The sequence below is a fragment of the Camellia sinensis genome, chromosome 14, assembly GCF_055761805.1.
Source record: "Camellia sinensis isolate YWXY chromosome 14, ASM5576180v1, whole genome shotgun sequence".
Lineage (NCBI taxonomy): Eukaryota > Viridiplantae > Streptophyta > Magnoliopsida > Ericales > Theaceae > Camellia > Camellia sinensis.
The window spans coordinates 88,365,994-88,391,209 of record NC_138974.1 but is presented as its reverse complement, the minus strand read 5'-3'; the positions used below and the strand labels follow the sequence as shown (position 1 = coordinate 88,391,209).

The 25,216-nt window shown below is 35.4% G+C and overlaps 1 protein-coding gene across 1 annotated transcript; it reads left to right on the top strand.

Annotated features, from left to right (window-relative positions):
- Nucleotides 1-15,481: 15,481 nt before the first annotated feature.
- Nucleotides 15,482-24,242, top strand: LOC114308821 (pleiotropic drug resistance protein 2-like). The gene is made up of 19 exons (XM_082905817.1): nt 15,482-16,060; nt 17,213-17,333; nt 17,578-17,666; nt 18,023-18,107; nt 18,245-18,535; nt 18,623-18,713; nt 19,234-20,134; nt 20,242-20,506; nt 20,604-20,763; nt 20,871-20,954; nt 21,055-21,200; nt 21,431-21,763; nt 21,875-22,165; nt 22,253-22,336; nt 22,447-22,580; nt 22,687-22,914; nt 23,034-23,205; nt 23,313-23,567; nt 23,722-24,242. The coding sequence occupies exons 1-19, from the start codon at nt 15,684-15,686 to the stop codon at nt 23,989-23,991; spliced, it is 4,377 nt and encodes a 1,458-aa protein (XP_082761943.1). The 5' UTR covers nt 15,482-15,683; the 3' UTR covers nt 23,992-24,242.
- The last annotated feature ends 974 nt before the right edge of the window (nt 24,243-25,216 follow it).

Below are 25,216 nucleotides of genomic sequence, written 5' to 3'. Positions count from 1 at the left end.
CACTGCCTCTATGCTTTCTTGGTATTGAGAGGGAGGTTCATTCCCTCTCCTATGTGTATTACCACAACGGACATCTATGGATTTCATTTTTGTTATTGGTGAATGGTACAAAGACTAATGCACATGAGTCATGATCATGTATCCTTTACGCTCAATTATCTATGTTCCAATGCATTTCCTGCCAAAAGATTATGACTCAAGGGTTTTTTGTCTTAATATTTTCACACAAGTCAGCAACGAGAAATGCAAGGGATGGAGGGATCAGAGAAATTTGACGGTAGAGAATCTCGTGCCGAATGCACATTCCTTAAACAGAGCACATTGGACTTTTTTGTACCTGCTGTTTGCTTTGTTTTTGCTCATGGCATTAAGTTTCTAAACTTGAAGGATATAGAGAACCTTCATTTCAGTCAATATTTGGATTTACTAATTGCAAAAGGATGAATGTATAAAATATTAGTTTAGTTTTTTAAATAAAAGTGGAGAAAAGAAAACTGTAGCCTTTCTTTAGAAGTACAGAGTGGCTTCATTCACTGCATTTAAATAAATAACAAAATTGGACATTTACAGAGTGTTATCATTGTACTTTATATAAATTTCAAAATGAAACCTTAAATTTCGTAACATTTAAACAACGGATAAATGTTTTTTTGAAAGCAGTTTGAAATTATGGCAAAAATATTTGAATGATATGTTTGGATTTTTAATTTATGAAGGAAAAAAAAATATAAGAGAGAATTTTCGTTACAACATAATTGTTGGGGAGTAAAAAATACATGATTTGTAATTCATACCTACTTAAAAGTTTGAGACTATAAATATTCTTCATACATGCTCGCAACATGATAACACAACCAATTTATGAAGGTATGAGAGGTGCTCACAACATAGTATAGCGGACCTTCTCACACCAAATCATAGCCCAAAGAATTAAACCTTCCCACGGGAAGAAACAACTTTGAAAGTTGTTCGAATTTGAAATACAAAGACACAATGCTTTGAAGCATTGTGACTATTGGGTTTGGATACCCATTTGATAAAGACGCATCATGTAAGGTATAAATAGATTGCCAAGACAATGGAACAAACCACTTGAAATTGCTCTTTATTCTCTCTCTGTTTTCAGTCCGGATTGTGTATTCTTCTTGCGTGATAAACACTCTCACAGGATTATCGATCATCGCCATTGTTCAGTTTATCTTACAGTGGTATTAGAGCCGTGTTTACACATAATCACAGATGTCGAATTACAGTCCGGAAGAACGAAAATTTTCCAAAATTTTTTTACCAAAAATTCAAAGAGTTATTGATCGACAAGCTTGGGCATTGGTTAATTCCGTTTGTTTATTTAATCATCACCAACGTATTGTTTTTCTAGAAAAATATTCAAAGAAAATAACAGTTGGTGGTGATATTGTACCGAACACTGCCGAAAGTATAGCCAAATTATACCGGTGGAAGAAATTTTATGAAATAATTTTCGGTTCCATTAACATCTTCACATTAGCGCCACCTTGTTCTTCTCAGAATTTTGATCACAACGATGAAATTTGTTGTTAAAAAGGGCAAAAGATTGACCCAAAGGAATCAAATTTTAAACTTTGGTCTCCGACACCAATTACCGGAGAAGACAATCAGCGTAACAGTTCCATTGCTACATCTGTTTTGAAAAATCCAGGAATTGGGCCAGATTCAAAACCAAATAAAAAGGGTCCAAGAATAAGACTCACAGCAAGGAAATTTGTTGCACTAGGCTTCAGACTTAAAAAGGATCAATTTGGGCCAACCTAGAGGGCGACCCAATCCAATGCAACAAAGGTGTAGCCCAAGGCCCCATTCAGCGCAACAAAGTCACAGCCCACCCAGCGTGATAACCCACGTGTATGCAACGACCCAGAGACAGACGACCTGTGTGTTGGCCCTGACCTGCGCCTTTCTGGCTTTGACCCATGCACGTTCGCTCCGCATTCTAACCTGCGCGTTGACCCGCGTGTCAAACCAACTCATCACTAGTCAGTTCAAACCAGCTCAGCCAACCCCTTGAACCGGCTGTACCCACTTTCGGGTCGTTTTTTGGCTTGTTCTCGTTCATTTCAAAGTTGTTTTCAATCATTCAAAAGTCAAAATCTCCAGAATTCTTTTAAGAATTTTTCTGTGGATCATTGTACTGAAGTTTTGAAAGATATAATCAGAGAAGTAGGCTATCCAAGGGTGTTATACATCAGAAATAAAAACATTTAATAGGCGCAATTGTGTTCTTTGGGCTCGTACATGTTTTCGTAAGACTCATAAAAAGAGGATTGGGTTTAATTGGCCACTAGGTCTTTATCATTCTTTTTACCTAAGTCAAGGAAATCGCGTTGCTTCGCTGAATCAATATTTTTCTTATCACAGGGGTCGACTCAACAATTACAAGGCTCATCTTTATTAAAATTGTTGTTGTGTTTAATTTAATTTAATTTAATTTTTTTGTATCCACATTTGTTCCTTTTATTGTAACATTTTGGAATGGCTATTAAAAGTGGTATTGATGTTTCAAAAATTGAGATGCATAATGAAAATAATTTCTGAGCATGGAAACGCTACATTTCTTATCTTCTTATACATAAGAAAACTTTGTACCCTTTATCCACTTATAAACCAAATGATGATTCTAATTGGTTTCAAAACAAGTGGATAGAGGATGATGCAATGGCAAAAGCAACTTTGTTATATAATATGAAAGACAACATTATTCCGCTATTTGAAGAACATGAAATTGCAAAACAATTGATGGAAGCACTAGAAAGTACGTATGGAGTTCGATTAGACACTCAAATTATATTGCTCTTGGACAAATACAATAACACTCGTATGAGTGATAATTACAGTGTTGGTGATCATGTTAATCAAATGGAACTCATTGCTAAAGAATTATCCAATACTGATTACCCTTGTCAGACAAGATGCAAGTCACTACCATACTTAACAATCTTCTATTGTCTTGGGATCATGTTGTCACATCTCTAACTCATAGCGGACGAGAGATTTCAATGGTAACATTGCCTGTACTTTTAGTTTTGGAAGAAGAAAGAAAGAAGCGAAGGCGCAAAAAAGGATTTTCTTCTAACTTGTTAATGGCACAATCTTCAACACAGCCACAGAATAATTCCCACACGCCATTTAACAAGAGAAAGACTACTTCTTTCAATAGAAAATGGAAGAAGAGGTTCCACAAAGGGTGGCAGAAGCAGCAAGGATGGAAAAAACAACAACACAACAAAAATTAAGTTGGCCTATGCTACAATTGTAGTAAAAAAGGTCACATCAAAGCCATTTGTCCTAAGAACAAGCAGAAAAAGGATCATAATTCCATTGCCATGACAGTTTTTGAAGCAATAGTAATTGAACCTTCATCAAATTTATGGTGGATTGATTCTGTTGCAACTAGACACATTGTGCAAAGCAAAGAAATGCTCGTAGATTTTTTAAAAAAGAGGATTGGTGAACACAGAGTCTATATGGGCAACAACTCTTACAGTGATGTTTTGGGCATCGACAACTATCAATTCTCTATTAATGGATCTTCCATCGTATTTCATGATGTGCTTTATGTACCTAGTATTTGACAAAATTTAATTTCAGTTCCAGTGTTAATCCAAAAAGGTTTTGAGATTAATTTTAAGTTTGACACAATGTTGATCAAGAAAGGAAGTGTATTAGTGAAAGGTGTAAGAGTGACTGACATGTACTCTCTTCCTATTGATAATAATAGCGTATGTATTTTTAATTATTTGCATGTTTTTACTAGTAATAGTTCTTATTTATGGCATTTAAAATTATGTCACATTAATAAAAATAAAATGTCTAGAATGTTTAAAAGTGGCCTATTGCCTAAAGTGTGTTATGATGATTTTGATACATGTGAACCATGCATCCAAGGAAAAATGACTAGCAACCCATTTTCAAAACACTGGAAATCATCGGAATTACTTGAAGTAATTTATTCTGACATTTGTGGCCCTTTAAGAACTAAGACTCATCGAGGCATGAAATACTTTGTTACTTTCACTGATGATTATTCAAGATATGGACACATCTACCTTCTTAAACACAAATCAGAGGCAATTGAAAAATTTAAAGAATATAAATTAGAGGTAGGAAGGCAACTTGATCAGTCCATTAAGAACTTGAACAATGATAGAGGTGGCGAATATAAAGCTATGGATTCCTTCTGCCAGGAGAATGGTATCAAACATTTGTTTACAATGCCTTATACTCCATAACAAAATGGGATTGTAGAAAGACGAAATTGTACTCTAATGGAAATGACACAGTCTATGATGGCTCATGCTGACCTTCCCATTCATTTTTGGGGTGAAGCTTTGTCCATCGCTGTGTACTTATCAAATAGAGTTGAAACAAAAGCCAAACCTCTAACTCCTTATAAATATTGGAATGGTACTAACCTAATGTTCTACATCTAAAAGTTTGGGGATGCAAAGCACATGTACTTATTCCCAAACCTTTATGGGATAAATTAGGAAGTAAAACTTGGGAATGCAAATTTATTGGTTATGTTGAAACTAGGAGTGGTTATTGTGGGGAAGTGGATTTGGGATACTCCTTTATCCAAGCAGATCTTGTAGCAGTCCTTTTATAGACACCTGAAATAGAAGAATAACTCCGGTTTGGAGAGCTGAAATCAACACTCCGACGGCCTAGTTAGCCTCCTCGACTTGTGTAATATTCTTAGTTTTTGTATGTTGATAGTTTAGATCATACCTCATTTTGGAGTTCCCTCCTCCCATTTTATAGAGTTTTTCCTTCGGGTTTTTATCTTCTGCTATGCATTTCCTACTAGGGCCCATTTCCCCATTGCACTTTATGGGGGTGAATCGGCAACTTAACGAGTTAACACTGACTTATATGAACTACTCGGCTCGATTACCCACAATCGGGACTCATTACTCAGCGTTTGTTCCTTCCAATGACTTCTACTCGGCTTCGATTCAGCCTAATAGGCTTGTCCAATGGACCGATCTTAGATTGGGCTCAGCTGGATTGAACTATGTTGTTGGGCCCTGTATATTTCTTTGGGCCACTATTTTTTATTTGGCTCCCACAATTGCCCTCTGAGTATTCGGCTACCCATGGTTCGGTGTAGTCGGCATAGTCGGTCGCCGAAAGATCAATTCACTGCTTTTGAAGCGCTTTGGAATTTGGGAATGCGGCGGACACACCTTCTCAATAATCGTGCCAGAAAAGACATAACGAAGAATGATTATTGCTTCTCGCCTCTTTGTACTCTTTATTTAATGCGATTTGAAATCCTTCGACCCCTTCATCTTATTTGGGACTCCACTGTCGCTCAACACCTGGGATTTTCTAACTTTGGGACCTCACCTGCAACTTTTCTACTCTTCCTCTTGCCTGTGACCTTTTCATTTCCATCGTAAGTTTTCTAAGCCCCATTCTCTCTTTAATTTTTGCGCTTTCAGTCTTTCGTGTTTTTTTTTTCTCTCTTTATCTTCCACTCTAGTCCTCTCATCGCGAACCACCTTAAGGTTCTTTTTTCTGAAGACAGAATTGTTACTTTTCGTCGTCACTTTTCTATCCCTGATGACGTTTAACTATCCCTAGTCAGAGATAGCGAAGTTGACATGGAAATGACTGATGAAAACACCATTGTTTTTCCTTTCTTAGGAATCGCCGAGGGAGGTGTTCGTTTCCTCCTTCACCCTACCCTTAGGTCTGTATTACGTTATTGGGTTTGATTCTATCTTAGCCAAACATTAATTTTTACCGAATCGTAATAGGCGTCGTTGAGTTGAATCGCCGCCTCTGTCTTGACTTAGGGATTCTTGCCATTCGGCATTGTTATGTCCTTGCCAAATCTTCTGGTCGGCAAGGATGACATTTCCTTAGAGTGAAGGACATTAACCATCATTTGGTCACCATGCTTGCCAGCTCTGGTAAAAGAGTGGATGATGTAATGGTTGCCGTTCGAGGCAACTGGGAGTTCGGCGAGGTTGAAGATTGCCGAACTCTTGTGCCAAGGCGCAAGGGTGAACCACGTCGCCAAATATTTAATTTTGATTTATACTTTTATTCGGCACTCATTTTGTATTTTAACTATCTTCGTCTCGTGTAGGTAATGAGCTCAAAAAATCTGTCGCCACTGCACACGAAGTGGTCCTTGGTCAGGTGAAAACCATCCTTGACTTCGTTGGTTGGCCGAATCTTTAAGGACAAGGTTGGGCCCCCCATATCCTGCTCAGATACGACCCGTGTTATACAACATTCTCGGTAGCAGATCATATCTCAATTTCTAGAGGTGAGCAACACTTTGCGGCTCTCGTGTTCCCAAGTTTCACAAACTTCAAGGATATTGGACTTGAAGAATCTTCGGCTAACGAGCAAGGCGGTGACGGCAAAAACAAGGCCGAATAGGGCGTTGATCAAAATGCCAAGTTCGAGGAGCAAGTTCGTATGCAAGATGTAGACGCCGAACGAGAGGCCAACGCTGTAGACATCTCATTTAAATAAATAAATAAACAAATAAATAAAGATTTATTAGTTTGTAAATCATTTTGTGATTTTAGTTAACACATATTCATGGTGTGAGGGCTGCTATTTGCCCCACTTTTGTACTTTGACCTTTTCATTTCTTTGAATTCCCACCCACATAATTGAAACCTTCACATTTTCTCTTTAAATCCCCACCTTAATACCAACTATACCCTTATTCTTTGGACACCCAACTCTTCTTCTTCTAGAAATGCTTCCACCGCCAACAACCCTTCACTGCGCGACCTCCACCCCTCCATTTTCAAACCCTAACGCAATCCAACCCTAATTTTTTCTTCTTCTTCTTCTTCTTCCTTTAAACTCAAATCTAGTTTTCAAAACCCAAATTCTTCTTCCAACAACCTAGATTAAAGCTTGAATGAAGACACCTTAAACTTCTCCACCCCCCTTTCTCTCTCTCTCTCTCTCTCTCTCTCTCTCATATCCCATACCTTTTCTTTAGATCCATGCTCTGAATCTGAAACATGTGCTCCGTAGAAACCCAAGACTTCGACCCAAAGCCTTTTACCTCAAGTGACTATTCCTCCTCAGACCAATCTTCAGCCATTAACCTAGATCACAAAAGCCCAAGAAAACCCAACCCATTAATCTCACTCGTCCTTGAACCACTCCAATGGCTCCAAATGCTCTTAAACCAACATAACCCGAGCTTCGTGGTTGGCGTAGCCCTCATCTACGGCCTTAGCCAAGGCTTCTCCGGTTCATTCTTTAGAGTCGCCACCAACTACTACTGGAAAGATGCACAAGAAGTGTAACCATCCTCAGTGCAACTCTACATAGGTTTCTACTACATTCCATGGGTAATTAAGCTAATTTGGGGCTGTTGACCGATATGTTATCCCTGGTAGGGTTAGGGCTAGTTAGGAAATTAGGGTTAGATTGTTAGGGATGATGATAAAAATGTAATTTCAGGTTTGGACAAAATTGGAATTAAAAAAAATAAAAAATTTTGGAGTCCAAAGAAGAAATGTAGGTGCTAATAGGAGCACTCAAATGTAGTGTAATTATTATATCTTTTTATTTTATTATATATATATATATATATATATATATATATATATTTTTTAAGATAGTGAATGTAATTATCATCTTTAAATACTCTCTTATTATTGAAAAATTATAGTATTTTTTGAATTACGTGACCTTATACAAATTTTGTCCAAATTCATGAACTTATCCAATTATATCCATTTAAAACTTATATAAACTCGCCCAAACCGATAAATGGCTTAAATGGGTTGATCACTATCAATCCAATTAAAATTGAATTTATATGAGTTGAAATGAGTATCCATTTTAAACGCGTCTAAATGGTCACCACTTCTTCCACTAACCCACTTCTATCACTATACCACCACTACTACTCCACCTCTACCATCACCACCGCTAACACACCACCACTATCACTGCCGCTCCACTACTATCACCACCACCACCACCACCACCACCACTATCGTTGTCACTCAATCACTATCGCCACTCCACCATTGCCACACCACTACCACTACTACCGCCGTCAACACACTACCGCTGCCACACCACCATCACTACCACTGCTACAGACACACTACCACCATCACCACTGTCGTTTAAAAAAAAGAAAAAAAAAAAGATATAGTAAATAGATTAGTTGAGTTCACTTGTCCAATTCATATTCAATTTAATTCAATTTGTTTAAACCCATTTATTAAATGGACAAATTTAAATTAGATTACTTTAAATACGTGACAATCTGTTTTGAACCGCACATTTGTCACCTCTACTCTATTTTCTATTTAAATTCAAAATATGTCTCAATGCGCCTAATTTAAATTCATAAATTTTAATTTCTAATATATTTTAATATGAATTTACTAATAAGGACAACGCATATTAAATCCCAAAATATTTTTTTCCCCTCATAGTACACCATAATCAGTTATTTTTATTTAAATCTTTGTATTTTCTTTCCCAAGAGATCAAAATTATTTATTCTTCTTTTTCTTCTTCTTCTCCTTCTTCTTCCTCCCTCCAAAACTCACCATCATCATCAACATCATTATTTTTTTATTATTTTGGAACCCTAAACCCTAGAAGAAAGTTTGAACAAAATCAAATAATGGATGAGAGCAATAATCAAAATAATTTTTTGAAACAACCCATTAAAAAGGAGGTAAGTATTCATATAAAGGGGTTTTACAATTTTTTTAGAGTACCATCAATTATTATTTTTATATAGTTTTTTTGACAAAAATCAAAGGGCCCAGTAATTAAATTAACAATAACATACTATTGGAGTTATTTTTATTTTGTTATTTAAATAGTACATTATTTGAGAAGTACTATTTCTTATTAGTGCTTAATGTTTATGTGCTTATAAGTTTGATTTTTACTTTTCTACGAGCATTCTTGTGGATAATTTATAATGTAATTTTTTTTTTCTGTATTGAAAAATTTTATAATGCTTATGTAAAAGTTTGTTTGTTTGTTTGTTTTTTTTTCCGTATTTATAATACTTATGTGCGTATAAGGTTGATTTTTTTTTTCTGTAATTAAGAATTATTTTTTATATTAAAAAGATTTGAAATAATTTAGTTTTTTTTTAATTTGTTTATTATTTATTATTTAGGTTTACCTTGAGAGTAATTTGAAAAAAATAATAAAGTGTAATGAGAGTAAAATAAAATTTTAAATAATTAAACAAGATATATTTAGAAATTAAAAATACTTAATGACTTTTAGAAATTTTTTTTTTTTGAGTGTAAATAGGATCCCCACTAAAATGGGAGCAATTCTCTTGGTGGGCCACTGTCGTTGTAGTAGTGTCAATGCTAATTGAATATAAAATAAATTGGGCCACAAATAAATTTTAAGGTAAATTACACTTATCATAGTTTGAAGCATTTTGACATAATTAATTAATTTTTTTTTAAAATTTTAATTTACATAATAATTATATAATTTATTTATTAGTGGTGAATAAAAAAAATTGATAATATTATCACATCTTTTCTACTAATATATATGTATATCTTTATTTATTTTAGTGTCCATCCACCGTCTGTATTAATTTCAATCACTTTAATTTTATAAAAGAAAAAGTTAATATAACTATATCAAAAATATGAGATTAATTATACTTTTTTTCAAAATTCAAAAAAGGTGATTATAAATCATTTTAAATGTTAATATTTAAAATAGAAGAAAATTAAAATAATATAATAAAAATAATTCTAAGAGCTCATAAGAGCTTTTATTAGCTCGCACAAAAATATTATAAACTTTATAAATAATTTATCAATTTTTTTATGATTATAATAATAATTTTGGGCAAAACACCAATAAATTCTAAATTTTAATTTGTTAAATCATATCGTCCTGCCTTTATTTTGTAGATTAATAAGTCCTATTTGAATGTGAATTACGTATATACCCATTTATTTAACACGTAATTTTTTTTTATGGAGGACAAATGTAAGTTTTTACTGATATTGTAACGACAAAAATACCCAAAAAGCTTATTATAGGCCTTTTTTAGATTTCCTCCTTTCCGAACATCAACAACATCATCAAACATCAACAAATATCATCAACATTGTGAACATCAACTACATCTTCAACATCATCAAACATCAACAACATCTTCAACATTATCAACATCATCAAACATCAACAATATCAACATTATCAAACATCACAACATCATCAACATTGTGAACATCATCAAGCATCAAACACATCATCAACGTCATCAAACATGTGTACAATAATGTAATACCAATTTTTTTTCATTGCTGATGTACGAAATTGAATAACGAGTCCAATGATGCAATACACGCCAAATCGAAATTCGGAAAACCATCACAACGAAAAACTGACCAATGGACTAACACCACAAACTGTTAGAAATCAAAATTACACACCAAACCCACATTAGGCACAAAACATCACTTAAGGAAACATCAATAATTCCAAATAGAGTCCCGTAATCCTTTCTCCTAGAAAAATAGTAATGTTAAAAACATGCCTTATGCAAACAACACCAACAAAATCTTTTTAAAATCAAAATCAAGGGCAAACAAGTAAATCATGTCTAAGAAATACAAGCAAAATAACATACCAAAAATACAAAAAAGACTAAATAGTTTAACAAAAAATACTCAAAACTAACTAGAGTAACATTTTCTTAAATGAGATTTATGAGTAATTTTTTCAATAAATTTCTATAACATTTTCCAATTATAAAAGCTCATCTTCGTATGATTTCTGAGAATAAGGCGCTTTTTATGGGCGACGCGCTCCAACAATCCGTGGATCTAACAACATTTTCAAGAGAAACTTCTTCAACTAGTCAACAAAAATTGTTCAAAAACAAATTGGTAAACAAAATACACCTAATAAATTAAGGAATTTTTATTGATAAATCTCATTTAAAAGAGTTTTAACCAAAAAAATTCATAAAGAAATTTATTAACCTATTTAGTCTCATGTATGTATAGTTTTATTCCATAAAGTCATTTTTCTTGATTTACACTCTTTTTTTAGACTCTTATGCCCTTATATTTAATTTTGATACCCTTACAAATATTTTTTGAACGGTTAGCAATTTTATGATGTAAATATTTATATTTTAACATTCATATTGGTAAGAATGTAAAATTGGCCCGTGGGCGGTCCGAAGATCGCCTCCGGGCCGGGGCGGGCCTGGTCCGTTGATAATGTGAATATTCACATTGACATGTTAACATTCATATTGATAGAAGTGTAAAATTGGCCCGCGGCCCGTAGGCTGCCTGAAACCCGCCCGTGGGTCGTGGACTGCCCGGGGCTGGCCCGGCCCGGCTCGACCTGTTGACAATGTGAATATTCACATTAACATATTAACATTCACATTAATAGGAGTGTAAAATTGACCCACGGCCCGTAGGTGGCCCGAAACCCGCAAGCGGGCTCGGCCCGACGCATTTACGCATTTACAATGTGAATATTCACATTGACATGTTAACATTCACATTGATAGGAACGTAAAATTGGCCCGCGGCCCGTGGGCGGCCCGAAGCTCGCCCGTTGCCAGGGGCGGGGCAGACTGTAAATATCCATATTTTAACATTCACATTGGTAAGAATGCAAAATTGGCCCGTGGCCCGTGGGCGAAGCTGGCCCTCGAGCCGAGGCGGGCCCGGTCCGTTGACAATGTGAATATTCATATTGACATGTTAACATTCACATTAATAGAAGTGTAAAATTGGCCCGCGGCCCGTCCGCGCCCGTGGGCTGCCCTGGGCGGGCCCGGCCTGGCCCGGCCCGACCCATTGACAATATGAATATTCACATTAACATATTAACATTCACGTTGATAGGAGTGTAAAATTGACCCGCGGCCCGTAGGCGGCCCGAAACCCTCCCGCGGGCCCGGCCTGACCCCTTTACAATGTGAATATTTACATTGATATGTTAACATTCACATTGATAGGAGTGTAAAATTGGCCTACGGCCAGTGGGCGGCCTGAAACCTGCCCGCGGGCCCGGTCCGTTTACAATGTGAATATTCACATTGACATGTTAACATTCACATTGATAGAAGTGTAAAATTGACATGCGGCCCGTAGGCGGCCCGAAGCCCGCCCGTTGCCCAGGGCGGGGCGGGGCGGGCTGTAAATATTCATATTTTAACATTCATATTGGTAAGAATGTAAAATTGACCCGTGGCCCATGGGCGGTCCGAAGCTCCCCCTTGGGCCGGGGCGGGCCCGGTCCATTGATAATGTGAATATTCACATTGACATGTTAACACATTGATAGAAGTGTAAAATTGGCCCGCGGCCTGTGGGCGGCCTGAAACCCTCCAATGGCTCGTGGGCTGCCCGGGGCGGGCCCGGCCCGACCCGTTGACAATGTGAATATTCACATTAACATATTAACATTCACGTTGATAGGAGTGTAAAATTGACCCGTGGCCCGTAGGCGGCTCGAAACCCGGCCGCGGGCCCGGCCCGGCCCGTTTACAATGTGAATATTCACATTGATATGTTAATATTAACATTGATAAGAGTGTAAAATTGGCCCGCGGCCCGGAGTGGATTCGACCTGTTGACAATGTGAATATTCACATTAACATGTTAATATTCACATTGATAGGAGTGTAAAATTGGCCCGCAGCCAGTGGGCCACCCGAAGCCCTCCCGCGGCTCGGGGCAAGCTCGTTTGGGCTCGGGCCCGAGCCCAGCCCAGCCCAGCTTGAGAACTTAGGCTAGGACCTGGGCTATCACTTTGAAGCTCGGCCCGCATAAGGCCCATTTAAGGCTCGGCTTGAGGCCCGGTGTCTTTTTTGTGGAAAATAATAAAATTTTGAGAGAAAAAATTAAAAAGAATTAAAAAAAATGGCGAGGCTCACCCAAGCCCGACCTAAACTCAAGTCTAGGTCCAAGCCCCTTGGCTCGACCCACCAGGGCACTCAAAGCCTGAATACCTTTGTGCTAGGATTAGGGCCTAGGCCTAATTTTTTGGCTTGTGGGCTGGTTCGGCCCGGGCTGGGCCGAGCCCCTACACATTGACGGTGTGAACATTTACATTGACGGTGTGAACATTCACATTGACGATGTGAACATTCACATTAGGAGTATGTTGGTAATTATGTCACCCATAGGATGTGAACATTTACATTAGGGATATTTTGGTAATTATGTCACCCATAGAACTTATTGAAACATAAGAAAATAATGTGGACTAAATGGAACATAAGTAGATGAAAATGGTATTTTGGTCATCTTACCTCAAATAGGAACATTCACATTGACGGTGTGAACATTCACATTGACGATGTGAACATTCACATTAGGGTATTTTGGTAATTATGTCACTCATAGGATGTGAACATTCACATTAGGGGTATTTTGGTAATTATGTCACTCATAGGACTTATTGAAACATAAGAAAATAATGTGGACTAAATGGAATATAAGTAGATGAAAATGGTATTTTGGTCTTCTTACCTCAAATAGGAACATTCACATTGATGGTGTGAACATTCACATTGGGGGTATTTTGGTAATTATGTCACCCATAGGACTTATTGAAACATAAGAAAATAATGTGGACTATATGGAACATAAGTAGATGAAAATGATATTTTGGTCTTCTTACCTCAAATATGACCTAATGAAATAGTCAAAAAAATATGGATTGGATGGAATAAAACTCTTAGAAAAAGGATTTATCAAAAAAGCTCCCATAAATTAATTATCTATTCTCAATATAATCTTCCTCATTTAATAAAAAAAAATATAATCCTGTTAATTAAATAAAAATATATTAAATAAAACAATACAGTAATATTCTTATATCATCCACAACACATGTCAACCCGTTACAATGAAAATCACAAATGTCGATACCATGACCTTACAATCAAGAAATTATAGAATGATGAGATATAATAGCCAAACTAAAAATAATTTAATAATAATTATAAGTGGTTAATGGAAGTACCATCACATTGTTTGTTTTTGGATGGTAAAATTAGAAAAAATTATAAATCAGTGGACCTTACACGTGTCTTTATGTTTGTATAATAAGGTTTGGTTTGACATAATTAAAAAAAATTAAAAAGTCAAAAAGTCACTATTCTATTTAAGTCACATCATCTTATATAAGTCACATCACCTCTCTACTATATTACTTCAAATTCAACTCATATCCAACCCATATTTCATAAAAAGTCAAAAAGTACACTTATTTAATTTTCCCTTCTTTTAACTTCTTTGTAATTTTCTAATAAGGTTTGGTTTCAGTTTTTAGAATTTACCCTTTAAAATTTTTTATTTTTTTGTTTTCCATATTTTTTTTTGTTTTTATTGAATTGTTTTAATATTTGAAGTAATTTTTTATAAAAAATTTTTTAGACACATTTACCATAAATATACTTAAAAAGTATAATATTTATGAAAAAATCTTTAAAAAAATTCACTAAACATAAAAAATATTAAAAAATATGAAAATTCATTATATTTTTTGTATTTTTGTGTATTTATTAATTTTTTAAAATATTTTTTCACAAATATTCATCTAAGTAAGGTGTATCTAAAAAAATAAAAAAATTACTTAAAATTTTAAAAATATTCACTAAAAATAAAAAATATATAAAAACAAAAAATTTAATTTTTAAAAAACTAAATTCAAAAAATTGAAATCAAGCACACTGATTATTTTTCCTATTAAATAAAATTTATTTGCAACTTATTTAGTTTAAAATTTAAAATTCTATCTTCACACACTTTTTTACTCACTAATGTGACACTTACCAACACAGTGAACGGTTTGGATCATTAAAATTGATTTCCAAATTAATCTATCAAATCCAAACGCTCTTTTAAATTAAGATGACAATTTCAGAGAAATCAAATCCTTTATTTATTGCAACAACACATTAATCAATAAGAAAAATTTAAATACAAATTTTTTTGAGAAACAGTTGCACTTTGTTTTAAAATCTGTTTTCTTTTCTTTTCTTTTTTTTTTGAAAAAAATTATATAAGCAAGTTTGGTGAAAATAAATAGGAAAAAAAAGAAGAAGAAAAGAACATAAGATGAAAATAATGAGTATTTTTAATTCTTTCGCTTTTATCACCAAAACAAGTTTGTAGTTTGTTTTTTTAAAACTAAAAAATAAATTTTTGAAAACCAAATCAAACATAGTGTTGTTGTTTGGTATATATATATATATATATATATTTTTTTTTTAAATTGTCAAATAAAAAAACAAAACTCAAAATAAACTAAAAAGACTATTTTTAAAAAATTGTATTAAAAATAAATCACCCCATGCTGGGTGGCAAGCCAGCCATGCACACCGTATTATCTAGAATTAGAAGGCGACCCAGGTGTACAAACTCCTATTCTTGTATAAAGCCCAGCACAAAGCACCTCAATCTCCAAAAATATCCATCCTCCCACAGTTTCTCATCTCAAAACCCCAAAAACACAACTATAAATTGATTCATAAAAATTGCATAAATTCATATTCATACCAACCAGGTTGGTGTTGGTGTTGGTGTTGGTGTTGGTGTGTTGGGTTGGTGTATTTGTGGAGGTGATATTTGAAACTGAGTTTGATTCATTTTGTTGATATTAAAAAAATGTCGGCGCCATTCGTGGCAGATGGATTGGTGAGAGCGGTGAGTAGCCGGAGTAGCCGGAGTTGGACATCGGGGAGTATAAGAGAGGTGTGGCAGGAGTCATCGGACGTGTTTGAGAGGAATAGTACGCGGAGTCATGACGAGGTGGATGATGAGGAGGAGTTGAAATGGGCTGCCATTGAGAGGTTGCCGACTTATGATCGGGTGAGGAAAGGGATGTTACAGCAGGTCACAAGCAATGGAAGAGTGATTCGGAATGAGGTTGATATGACTAACCTTGGTCCTCAAGATAAGAAACAGCTCATGGAGAGTATTCTTAAAGTTGTTGAAGATGACAATGAGAAGTTCCTCAATCGCCTCCGTGCTCGTACCGATAGGTAAATTTCTCCGTCTCCCTCGAAAAAGATTTCAGATCCAGATCTCTAATCTCTTGTCATTTTTTTTTTCATTTAATTTTATTTCAAATTTGAGTAGAAAACTTGATTTTATATGAAGTTTTTTTTTTTTGAAAATTTCATTAAATTCTAATTTGACGAATTATTAAATTAAAATTTGATGAAGAAAAAGGATAAGGATTGGAGATGCTTTACGTTGTATTTGGTTACGGATATTTTATATGAAGTATATATATATATTTGTTTGAAAATTTCATTAAATTCTAATTTGATGAATTATTAAATTAAAATTTGATGAAGAAGAAGGATATGGATTGGAGATGCTTGGCACTGTGTTTGGTTAGGGATTTAAGAAGGGATTTAGAAAAAAAAATGAAATATAAATAAAATATACCTCATTTCACACATTTTTTTCTTTCTCTTTCTAAATCGTTTCTCAAATTCTCCAACCAAGCACATCTCCCAAACAAACACAGCATTAGAACAAGATAAGTTTAGATAGAAATAAATATAAATATATTTGTATAATTCTTATAGTTAGAAAGTGAATCATTAGCATAATTTCAAATAATTAGTTTTATATAGAAATTTCAAATCCAATTTCATATTGAAATTCATAACTAACCTATTATAATTTGAGTTATTGTTCTCAAATCAATTTATTTGAAATTAATATCTATCCAAACGGATCCTTAATTTGAGTTTTGAGGATCTTAAAACAAATACTCGCCCAGAAAATGGAGAGAAAATGAAAATTCGAACTCTGTTAACAAAAGATCATGTCAAGTTTCAAAAATTGAATTTAAAAATTTATCAAATATTTAAGACATTTGAGTTGGACTAAGTTTGAAAAAATAAAAGATTATAGACAAAATATAATAAAAAGCTCATGTTATTAATAAATTTGATTAATCAAATATGTAAATTGCAGAAATACCAAACATGACTAGAGAAATAAAATAGAATAATAAAAATTTATTTGATATATCTTTAAAAATAATAATAATTTATGTTGTTGTGTTTCACAAATTTCAATCTATTCTAACTTGGCTCGATCATTACTCTTCTTCTGTTAATAGTATTAATTTTTATTTTATTGAAATAAAATTGAGTGTTGGGTTTTGATGAAAACAGAGTGGGAATACAAACTCCAAAGATTGAAGTGAGGTTCCAGAATTTATCAGTGGCAGGAGATGCATATGTTGGGACCAGAGCTCTTCCAACTCTCCTCAATTCCACCATGAATGCTATTGAGGTACTTATTTCTTCTTCTATATCTCACTCTCACCAATTTTTTATTTTTTTCTTTTCCATATGAATTCAGTCAGATTCACACTTTATTCAACTTCATCATGTAATTCAAATTACTCTTGATATGTAGTGGATTTTGAAATGAATGTCAGGGTAAAAAGCCTTCTGTGAGTGCAATGTATCATCTTAAATTTAATAATGTGATATCTGAAGATTGTTCTCTTTATGTTGAATTGTAATGTGAGTAGGGAATCATTGGAATGGTTGGGCTTTCTCGATCTAAGAAAAGGGTTATCGAGATACTTCACGATGTCAGTGGAGTCATAAAACCATCCAGGTTGGTTCATGAATTCCTTAATGTTAGCTTCATCTCTTTTGATTGATTGATCTACAGGAAACTAGAAAGTTTTGGTCTCCAAAAATATAATCCAAACACCTTCATTTTATTTTTTCTTTGTGATTTTGGAAATGAAAACAATATAGTTTGGAGAACTTAAAAAAGTTTCCAAAAATTTTCTAAAACTGGGCTGTTACTAGAAAATTTTTGTGAAAGGAGTTTTCAGAAACAGTTCGCCAAACAAGTTCCTATGCTTTCAAGAAAATGAAGATAGAAAACAAAAAACCAAAACACAACCAAATAGAAGTTTTCTGAATATCCTTCAGTCATTGAACTATTATTTTCTTGATTGTCAGGATGACACTGCTTCTTGGGCCACCTAGCTCCGGAAAGACAACATTGCTAAAGGCAATCGCAGGGAAATCCGATGATGATCTAAAGGTTTTTCATGCTCTCTAAATTTTCCCAATTTGTTTCTCTCCCCAATTTTATATTTGGTTCCATGTATTCATTTCTTTTCCTACATGGTATTTTTTTCTACATATTGATAATTTGATTATATTGGGGTTGTGGGACAGATATCTGGAAAAGTGACCTACTGTGGCAAAGAGTTTAAGGAATTTGTTCCTCAGAGAACGAGTGCTTATATCAGCCAGCACGATCTTCACTATGGCGAAATGACAGTTCGCGAGACATTAGATTTCTCAGGACGTTGCTTGGGAGTTGGAACGAGGTATGAAATGTTGGTAGAGTTGTCAAGACGAGAGAAAGAAGCAGGTATTAAGCCCGACCCTGAGATCGATGCATTCATGAAAGCCACAGCTGTGGCTGGCCAAGAAACCAGTTTGATCACAGATTACATTCTCAAGGTCTGTTGCTTCCATAATATCACTGTCAAGCTTGCATACTATGTTCTCTTATTTGACAATGCTAAAATCTTATCATCCTTTTAACAGATACTTGGATTGGATATTTGTGCTGATATTCTGGTGGGTAATGACATGAGAAGAGGCGTTTCTGGTGGACAAAAGAAGCGTGTCACTACTGGTATGTGTAAACTCAATAAAGAGTTTTGAGAAATTTTATAGAAAGAAATTCGTGGATGCATATTGATCCTTGCTATTTCCTAGATGGGATGAAGATCTCCATTTCATGTCATGAGGTTGCAACTCAACATCAAAATCTATTAGGCGACAGTATACAACTACTATGCCATTATAAGTTCTAAAATTTTCTTAACCATCTATGAATTTAAAATAAAGATATCTCGAGGTTGATCTTTCACAACTATTGATCATGAAATGGAGATACACAAATTGGTCTACGTGTGTTATGATAACATTAACCAAAAAAAGATTCATAGACATGTCTCATAATTTTTTCTTTTTTTTCTCAAAAGGTCAGAATTCATACTTTTGTGCATTTTAACTACATTACTATTTTCTAACGGTCTAACTAGAACTTCAGGATATGTATCTTGTGGTTTAGGTCAAACTCATCCTATTATGTTTTAACTTCATAAATATTTTCTGAATGTTCTAAACGGAACTTTTTGTCATCGATGCAGGAGAAATGTTGGTTGGACCAGCAAAAGCGTTTTTCATGGATGAAATATCGACAGGGCTGGATAGTTCCACCACTTTCCAGATTGTCAAGTTCATGAGGCAAATGGTTCATACAATGGATGTGACCATGGTCATCTCTCTGTTGCAACCAGCCCCTGAGACATTTAATCTCTTTGATGACGTTATCCTACTTTCAGAAGGCCAGATTGTGTATCAAGGTCCACGTGAGAACATTCTTGAGTTCTTTGAATATATGGGATTCAAATGCCCCAAAAGGAAAGGAGTTGCAGATTTTCTCCAAGAAGTAACTTCCAAGAAGGACCAAGAACAGTATTGGTTCAAAAAGAACCAACCTTACAGATATGTCTCGGTGAACGACTTTGCACAGGCCTTCAACTCTTTCCACATCGGGCAACAGATGACTGAAGAACTTAGAATTCCTTATGACCAGTCCAAAGCCCACCCTGCTGCGTTGGTGACTGAGAGTTATGGCATCTCCAATCGGGAACTCTTCAAGGCATGCTTATCGAGGGAGTGGCTGCTAATGAAGCGCAACTCTTTCACATACATATTCAAAACCACTCAGATAACAATCATGGCCACAATTGCCCTCACTGTTTTTTTAAGAACAGAAATGAAAACCGGAACAGTAGAAGATGCTTCAAAGTATTTGGGAGCGCTGTTTTTCAGTCTTGTTAATATAATGTTCAATGGGATGGCAGAGCTTGCAATGACGGTTGGTAAGCTTCCCGTGTTCTTTAAACAGAGGGATAGCTTGTTTTTCCCTGCATGGGCTTTTAGCTTGCCAATTTGGCTCCTCCGAATTCCCGTTTCATTCATGGAATCTGCGATATGGATCGTACTTACCTATTATACAATTGGGTTTGCACCGTCTATTACTAGGTAAGTTGAAGTTCTTTTACAACATATAAGTTTTGTTTTGTTGGTTCGACAATCACTGGACTCCGAAACCTAATTAACTTTTTTTGACTTATCCTCAAAATGTTCAGGTTCCTCAAACAGTTTCTGTCCTTCTTTAGTGTGCATCAGATGGCTCTCTCACTCTTCCGATTCCTTGCTGGTGCTGGAAGAACTCCTGTTGTTGCAAACACAATGGGTTCCTTCACCTTGCTATTGGTCTTTGTTCTTGGTGGCTTCGTTGTTTCCAAAGATGACATTAAACCATGGATGATATGGGGCTACTATATTTCTCCTATGATGTACGGACAAAACGCCATTGCGATCAATGAATTTCTCGATAAAAGATGGAGCAATGTAAGTGCTTCTCTTAATTCTTTGTAATGATTCCACATTTGTTTCCCGGCAGGACAATATACAAACTTATTTAATTTTATATTTTTTCTTGGAACAGCCCGCCGCTGGTAGTTCCCAGCTTTCAGTTGGAAAAACTATTCTTAAGAGCAGAGGGCTCTTTCGGACGGAATATTGGTACTGGATTTGTATCGGAGCGCTTCTTGCATATTCACTGCTTTTCAATGGTCTTTTCATTGCTGCACTGACATATTTGAATCGTAAGTTAACATTTTTTGCTTATTAATTTTTTGTGTTTATGCTGTTGTAGAAGAATCCGTGTTCTGATCTTGCCTTTTTTTTTCCTTTTGAACAAATTTGATCTCAGCTTTTGGAGATTCTAAGGCTGTAATTTCAGAAGAGGAAGATGATGAAAGTAGTAATAAGCGGCAACTGGCATCCAACGGTGAAGGTTCGTGGTTTTAAGTTCGGCATCTTGCAAACCCTAATTTGAAAATTCACCATTCATTTGGTTTTCTTGCGCAACTAATACAGCTCATGGATAATTACAGGTATTGATATGGCTGTAAGAAATCCTCAAGGGAGCACCAGCTCAAATGTTGATGGTGCAAATCAATCTAAACGAGGAATGGTTTTGCCTTTTGCCCCCCTTTCACTTGTATTCGACCATGTGAATTACTATGTGGATATGCCTGCAGTAAGTCTCTTCAACCTGAAGATTCATATATTGAGCATATGATAACATAAAACAAAACTTTAAAGGAAAAAATTACATGAATTTAATTAAATACTTGTCTATTGCTCTTTTGGTTGTAATTAAAAAAAAAATAAAATAAAAAAATCAATTCAATTCGCTGAACTGGGTAACTTGTATAGATTTTCAACCAAAATAATGCATTTAAATTAAAATTTGGTTCTCTATATCAGGAAATGAAGAGTCAGGGAATCGACGAAACCCGTCTACGACTATTACGAGATGTCAGTGGTGCTTTCAGGCCTGGTATTCTAACTGCACTAGTTGGTGTCAGTGGTGCTGGAAAGACCACATTGATGGATGTGTTAGCAGGGAGAAAGACCGGAGGGTATATTGAAGGAAACATAAGCATTTCAGGTTATCCAAAGAATCAAGAAACTTTTGCTCGAGTCAGCGGTTATTGTGAACAGAATGACATCCATTCACCATTTGTTACTGTCCATGAATCTCTCTTATACTCTGCCTGGCTGCGTCTTTCTAAGGATGTGAATACGGAAACAAAACAGGTATGTAACTGAATTGCTTGAGTATGTGTCACTATGAGATTTCAATGTGGTCTATATTATGCTAAAACTGGTCCAATTAATGCGATTTTTTTTGTTTCTTTAATATGGTAGATGTTTGTGGCAGAAGTTATGGATCTTGTTGAGCTCAATACCTTGAAAAATGCTTTAGTTGGACTTCCAGGAGTAAATGGTCTTTCAACTGAACAGCGAAAGAGGCTCACCATTGCTGTTGAGTTGGTTGCTAATCCCTCCATCATCTTTATGGATGAACCCACATCAGGCCTTGACGCAAGAGCTGCTGCAATTGTCATGCGTACTGTGAGGAACACGGTGGACACAGGGCGAACTGTCGTCTGCACCATTCATCAACCGAGCATAGATATCTTTGAAGCTTTCGATGAGGTATGAACTCGATTTTATATTTTCCGCAAATGAACATCATTGTCGCTTTGTGCACTCTAATTGACATTAATATTTTCTTCCTTGCAGCTTCTATTGATGAAGAGAGGAGGGAATGTGATATATGCTGGACCTCTCGGTCGCCATTCTCACAAGCTTGTTGAATATTTTGAGGTCAGTTTTCATTTTCTTCCATAGCTAGTTTCTAAAGAGTCATCTATTATCAATTTGAAAGTTCAAAGTATGATGAATCAAAATTTGACAATACCTTACTTCTCCTGAAGGCTGTTCCGGGGGTTCCTAAGATTACGGAGGGTTACAATCCAGCTACATGGATGTTGGACGTCAGCTCTACTGCAGTTGAGGCACAACTTGATGTTGACTTTGCAGAAATTTATGCCAATTCTGACCTCTACCGGTATGTTTATAGACAGTACTGAGTCCTTTACACTTTATCTCTGTATCTGTCTCTCTCTCTCGTTGTCCGAGTGCGTGCTGATATTTCTCGTGATTTTCTTTTCCAGGAGAAATCAGGAACTTATCAAGGAGCTAAGCACTCCAGCACTGGGTACCAATGACCTCTACTTCCCTACCAAATACTCGCAATCCTTCCTAACTCAATGCTTGGCTTGCTTCTGGAAACAACACTGGTCATATTGGAGGAACTCACAGTACAATGCTATCAGATTCTTCATGACAATTGTCATCGGTATTATTTTTGGTGTTATCTTCTTGGGCAAAGGAAGCAAAATGTAAGTGTATAATTTTGGCATTTACACTCTAATTATCACATTTTTGGTAATTATTATTATTATTATCAATTGACGTAAATACTGACACGAAGATCAATTGTATAATTTTTGGTCACCAGACAACAACAACAAGACTTGCTTAATCTTCTTGGAGCTACCTATTCTGCTATCCTTTTCCTCGGAGCCTCCAATGCTAATGCGGTGCAAATCGTTGTAGCAGTTGAGAGAACAGTATTTTACCGTGAAAGAGCAGCTGGGATGTATTCAGAGTTGCCTTACGCGTTTGCTCAGGTAAAGGATAAAAGACGTTACATCACATTTCTTTTCTTTTCGCTAAGAAGAATGTGTATATATGGTCTCCCACATCCAATATTTACACCGTACTTTCTCTATTTCAGGTGGCCATAGAAACAATTTATGTTGTAATTCAGACCCTTATCTATGCTCTTCTCCTTTACTCGATGATTGGCTTTGAATGGACAGCAGTCAAGTTCTTCTATTTCTATTACTTCATATTCATGTGCTTTACCTACTTCTCCATGTACGGAATGATGGTTGTGGCTTTGACTCCTAACCATCAAATTGCGGCTATTGTCATGTCCTTCTTCTTCAGTTTATGGAACTTGTTCTCTGGTTTCCTCATCTTCAGGCCGGTATGTATCTATGACGTGAAAGACTACTTTCAGCGTCACATATATACCCGTATGAGGAGTTTTGTTATTGTTTTTGTCATACCACATATATCTTTTTACTTGAAATCATGTCATTATTATCATAATTATGACACTTGTGCTCTAATCATTGCAGAATATCCCGATATGGTGGAGGTGGTACTATTGGTGTTCTCCAGTTGCCTGGACAATCTATGGCATTTTCACATCGCAAGTGGGTGACAAGACCAGTCCTCTTACTTTCACTGATGGGTCAGTCTCTACAGTGAAGGAATTTCTTAAAAGCACCCTGGGTTTTGATTATGACTTCCTCATTCCTGTAGTCTTTGCGCATGTTGGTTGGGTCCTCCTCTTCTTCTTCGTCTTTGCTTATGGCATCAAGTTCCTCAACTTCCAAAGGAGATAGAGAACCTTCATTCTATTCTGAACACTGTATTAGAATTTTTAGATATTATTTCAACGATGAGTGTATACTAGTTTAGTTAATGTGAGAGGTGAAAATAAAACCATAGCCTCTCTTGGTTTTTTCTATTCTGTGGTTTTTTTCTTTGTGGATTCTTTTTTAGCATATTTGTATCTCTTCTTTGAATGTAATTTTCCCAAAAAGTTCTCTGTTGTACCTTATGGTCAATATTTAATACAAGTTACTTCTATCAACACTACCTCTATGCTTTCTTGGTATTGAGAGGGAGGTTCATTCCCTCTCCTATGTGTATTACCACAATGGACATCTATGGATTTCATCATTTTTGTTATTGGTGAATGGTACAAAGACTAATGCGCATGAGTCATGATCATGAATCCTTTACGCTCAATTATCTATGTTCCAATACATTTCCTGTCAAAAGATTATGACTCAAGATTTTTGTGTCTTAATATTTTCACATGAGTTTGCAACGAGAAATGCAAGGGATGGAGGGATCAGAGAAATTTGATAATAGAGAATCTCATGCCGAATGCGCATTCCTTAAACAGAGCACATTGGACTTCTTTGTACCCAGGGCCGGCCCTGAGATTTAGGGGGCCCAAAGCGACCTTCGGAAATGGGGCCTTTCTTCATGACTAGCCATTTCCTATCTTGCTTCTCTCCATTTGATAAATTTCGAATGTAATATGTAGAGGAGAAATGTCTATCCTTGTCATCTCTAGGAAAATTGACAACATTACTTCTTATAGGACCTCTTTCAACTAATAAGTCTTTGAAATTCTGATCAATCTTGTCCCAATTACTTGGGTTAATAATATTTAAAGGTCTATATTCAACATTAGAATCTTCACTTTCAATGGGTTCCTCATTCACCAAATCTTCATTTTCATTCTCATTCAAACATTCAATAGGCTCTTCAACACCCAAATCTTCATTATCATTCTCATTACATTGATTAAGTTTTTCAATTACCAAATCTTCAACAACCAAACAAGAACTTTCTATTTGTTTTTTGCTACCAAAAAATTTATCAAGCGCTCCTGATTGAGATTGAATAAAATTTTCTAATTTTTGCTTCTTTTTCCTTTTTCCACATCCAGAAATATACTTCCTAGGAGACATGACTACTCTATGTAATCACAAATCCACACAAATTCATAATCACTGATCTCTGCAAATAATATACTTTCATAATTAGAGCATA

Excerpts from the sequence above, each read along its gene's own strand:
- LOC114308821 (XM_082905817.1), top strand. The coding sequence starts at position 15,684 with ATGTCGGCGCCATTCGTGGCAGATGGATTGGTGAGAGCGGTGAGTAGC. Across the intron at positions 17,334-17,577 it reads CCACCATGAATGCTATTGAG|GGAATCATTGGAATGGTTGG; the intron begins GTACTTATTTCT and ends TAATGTGAGTAG. Across the intron at positions 20,764-20,870 it reads TGCACTGACATATTTGAATC|CTTTTGGAGATTCTAAGGCT; the intron begins GTAAGTTAACAT and ends ATTTGATCTCAG.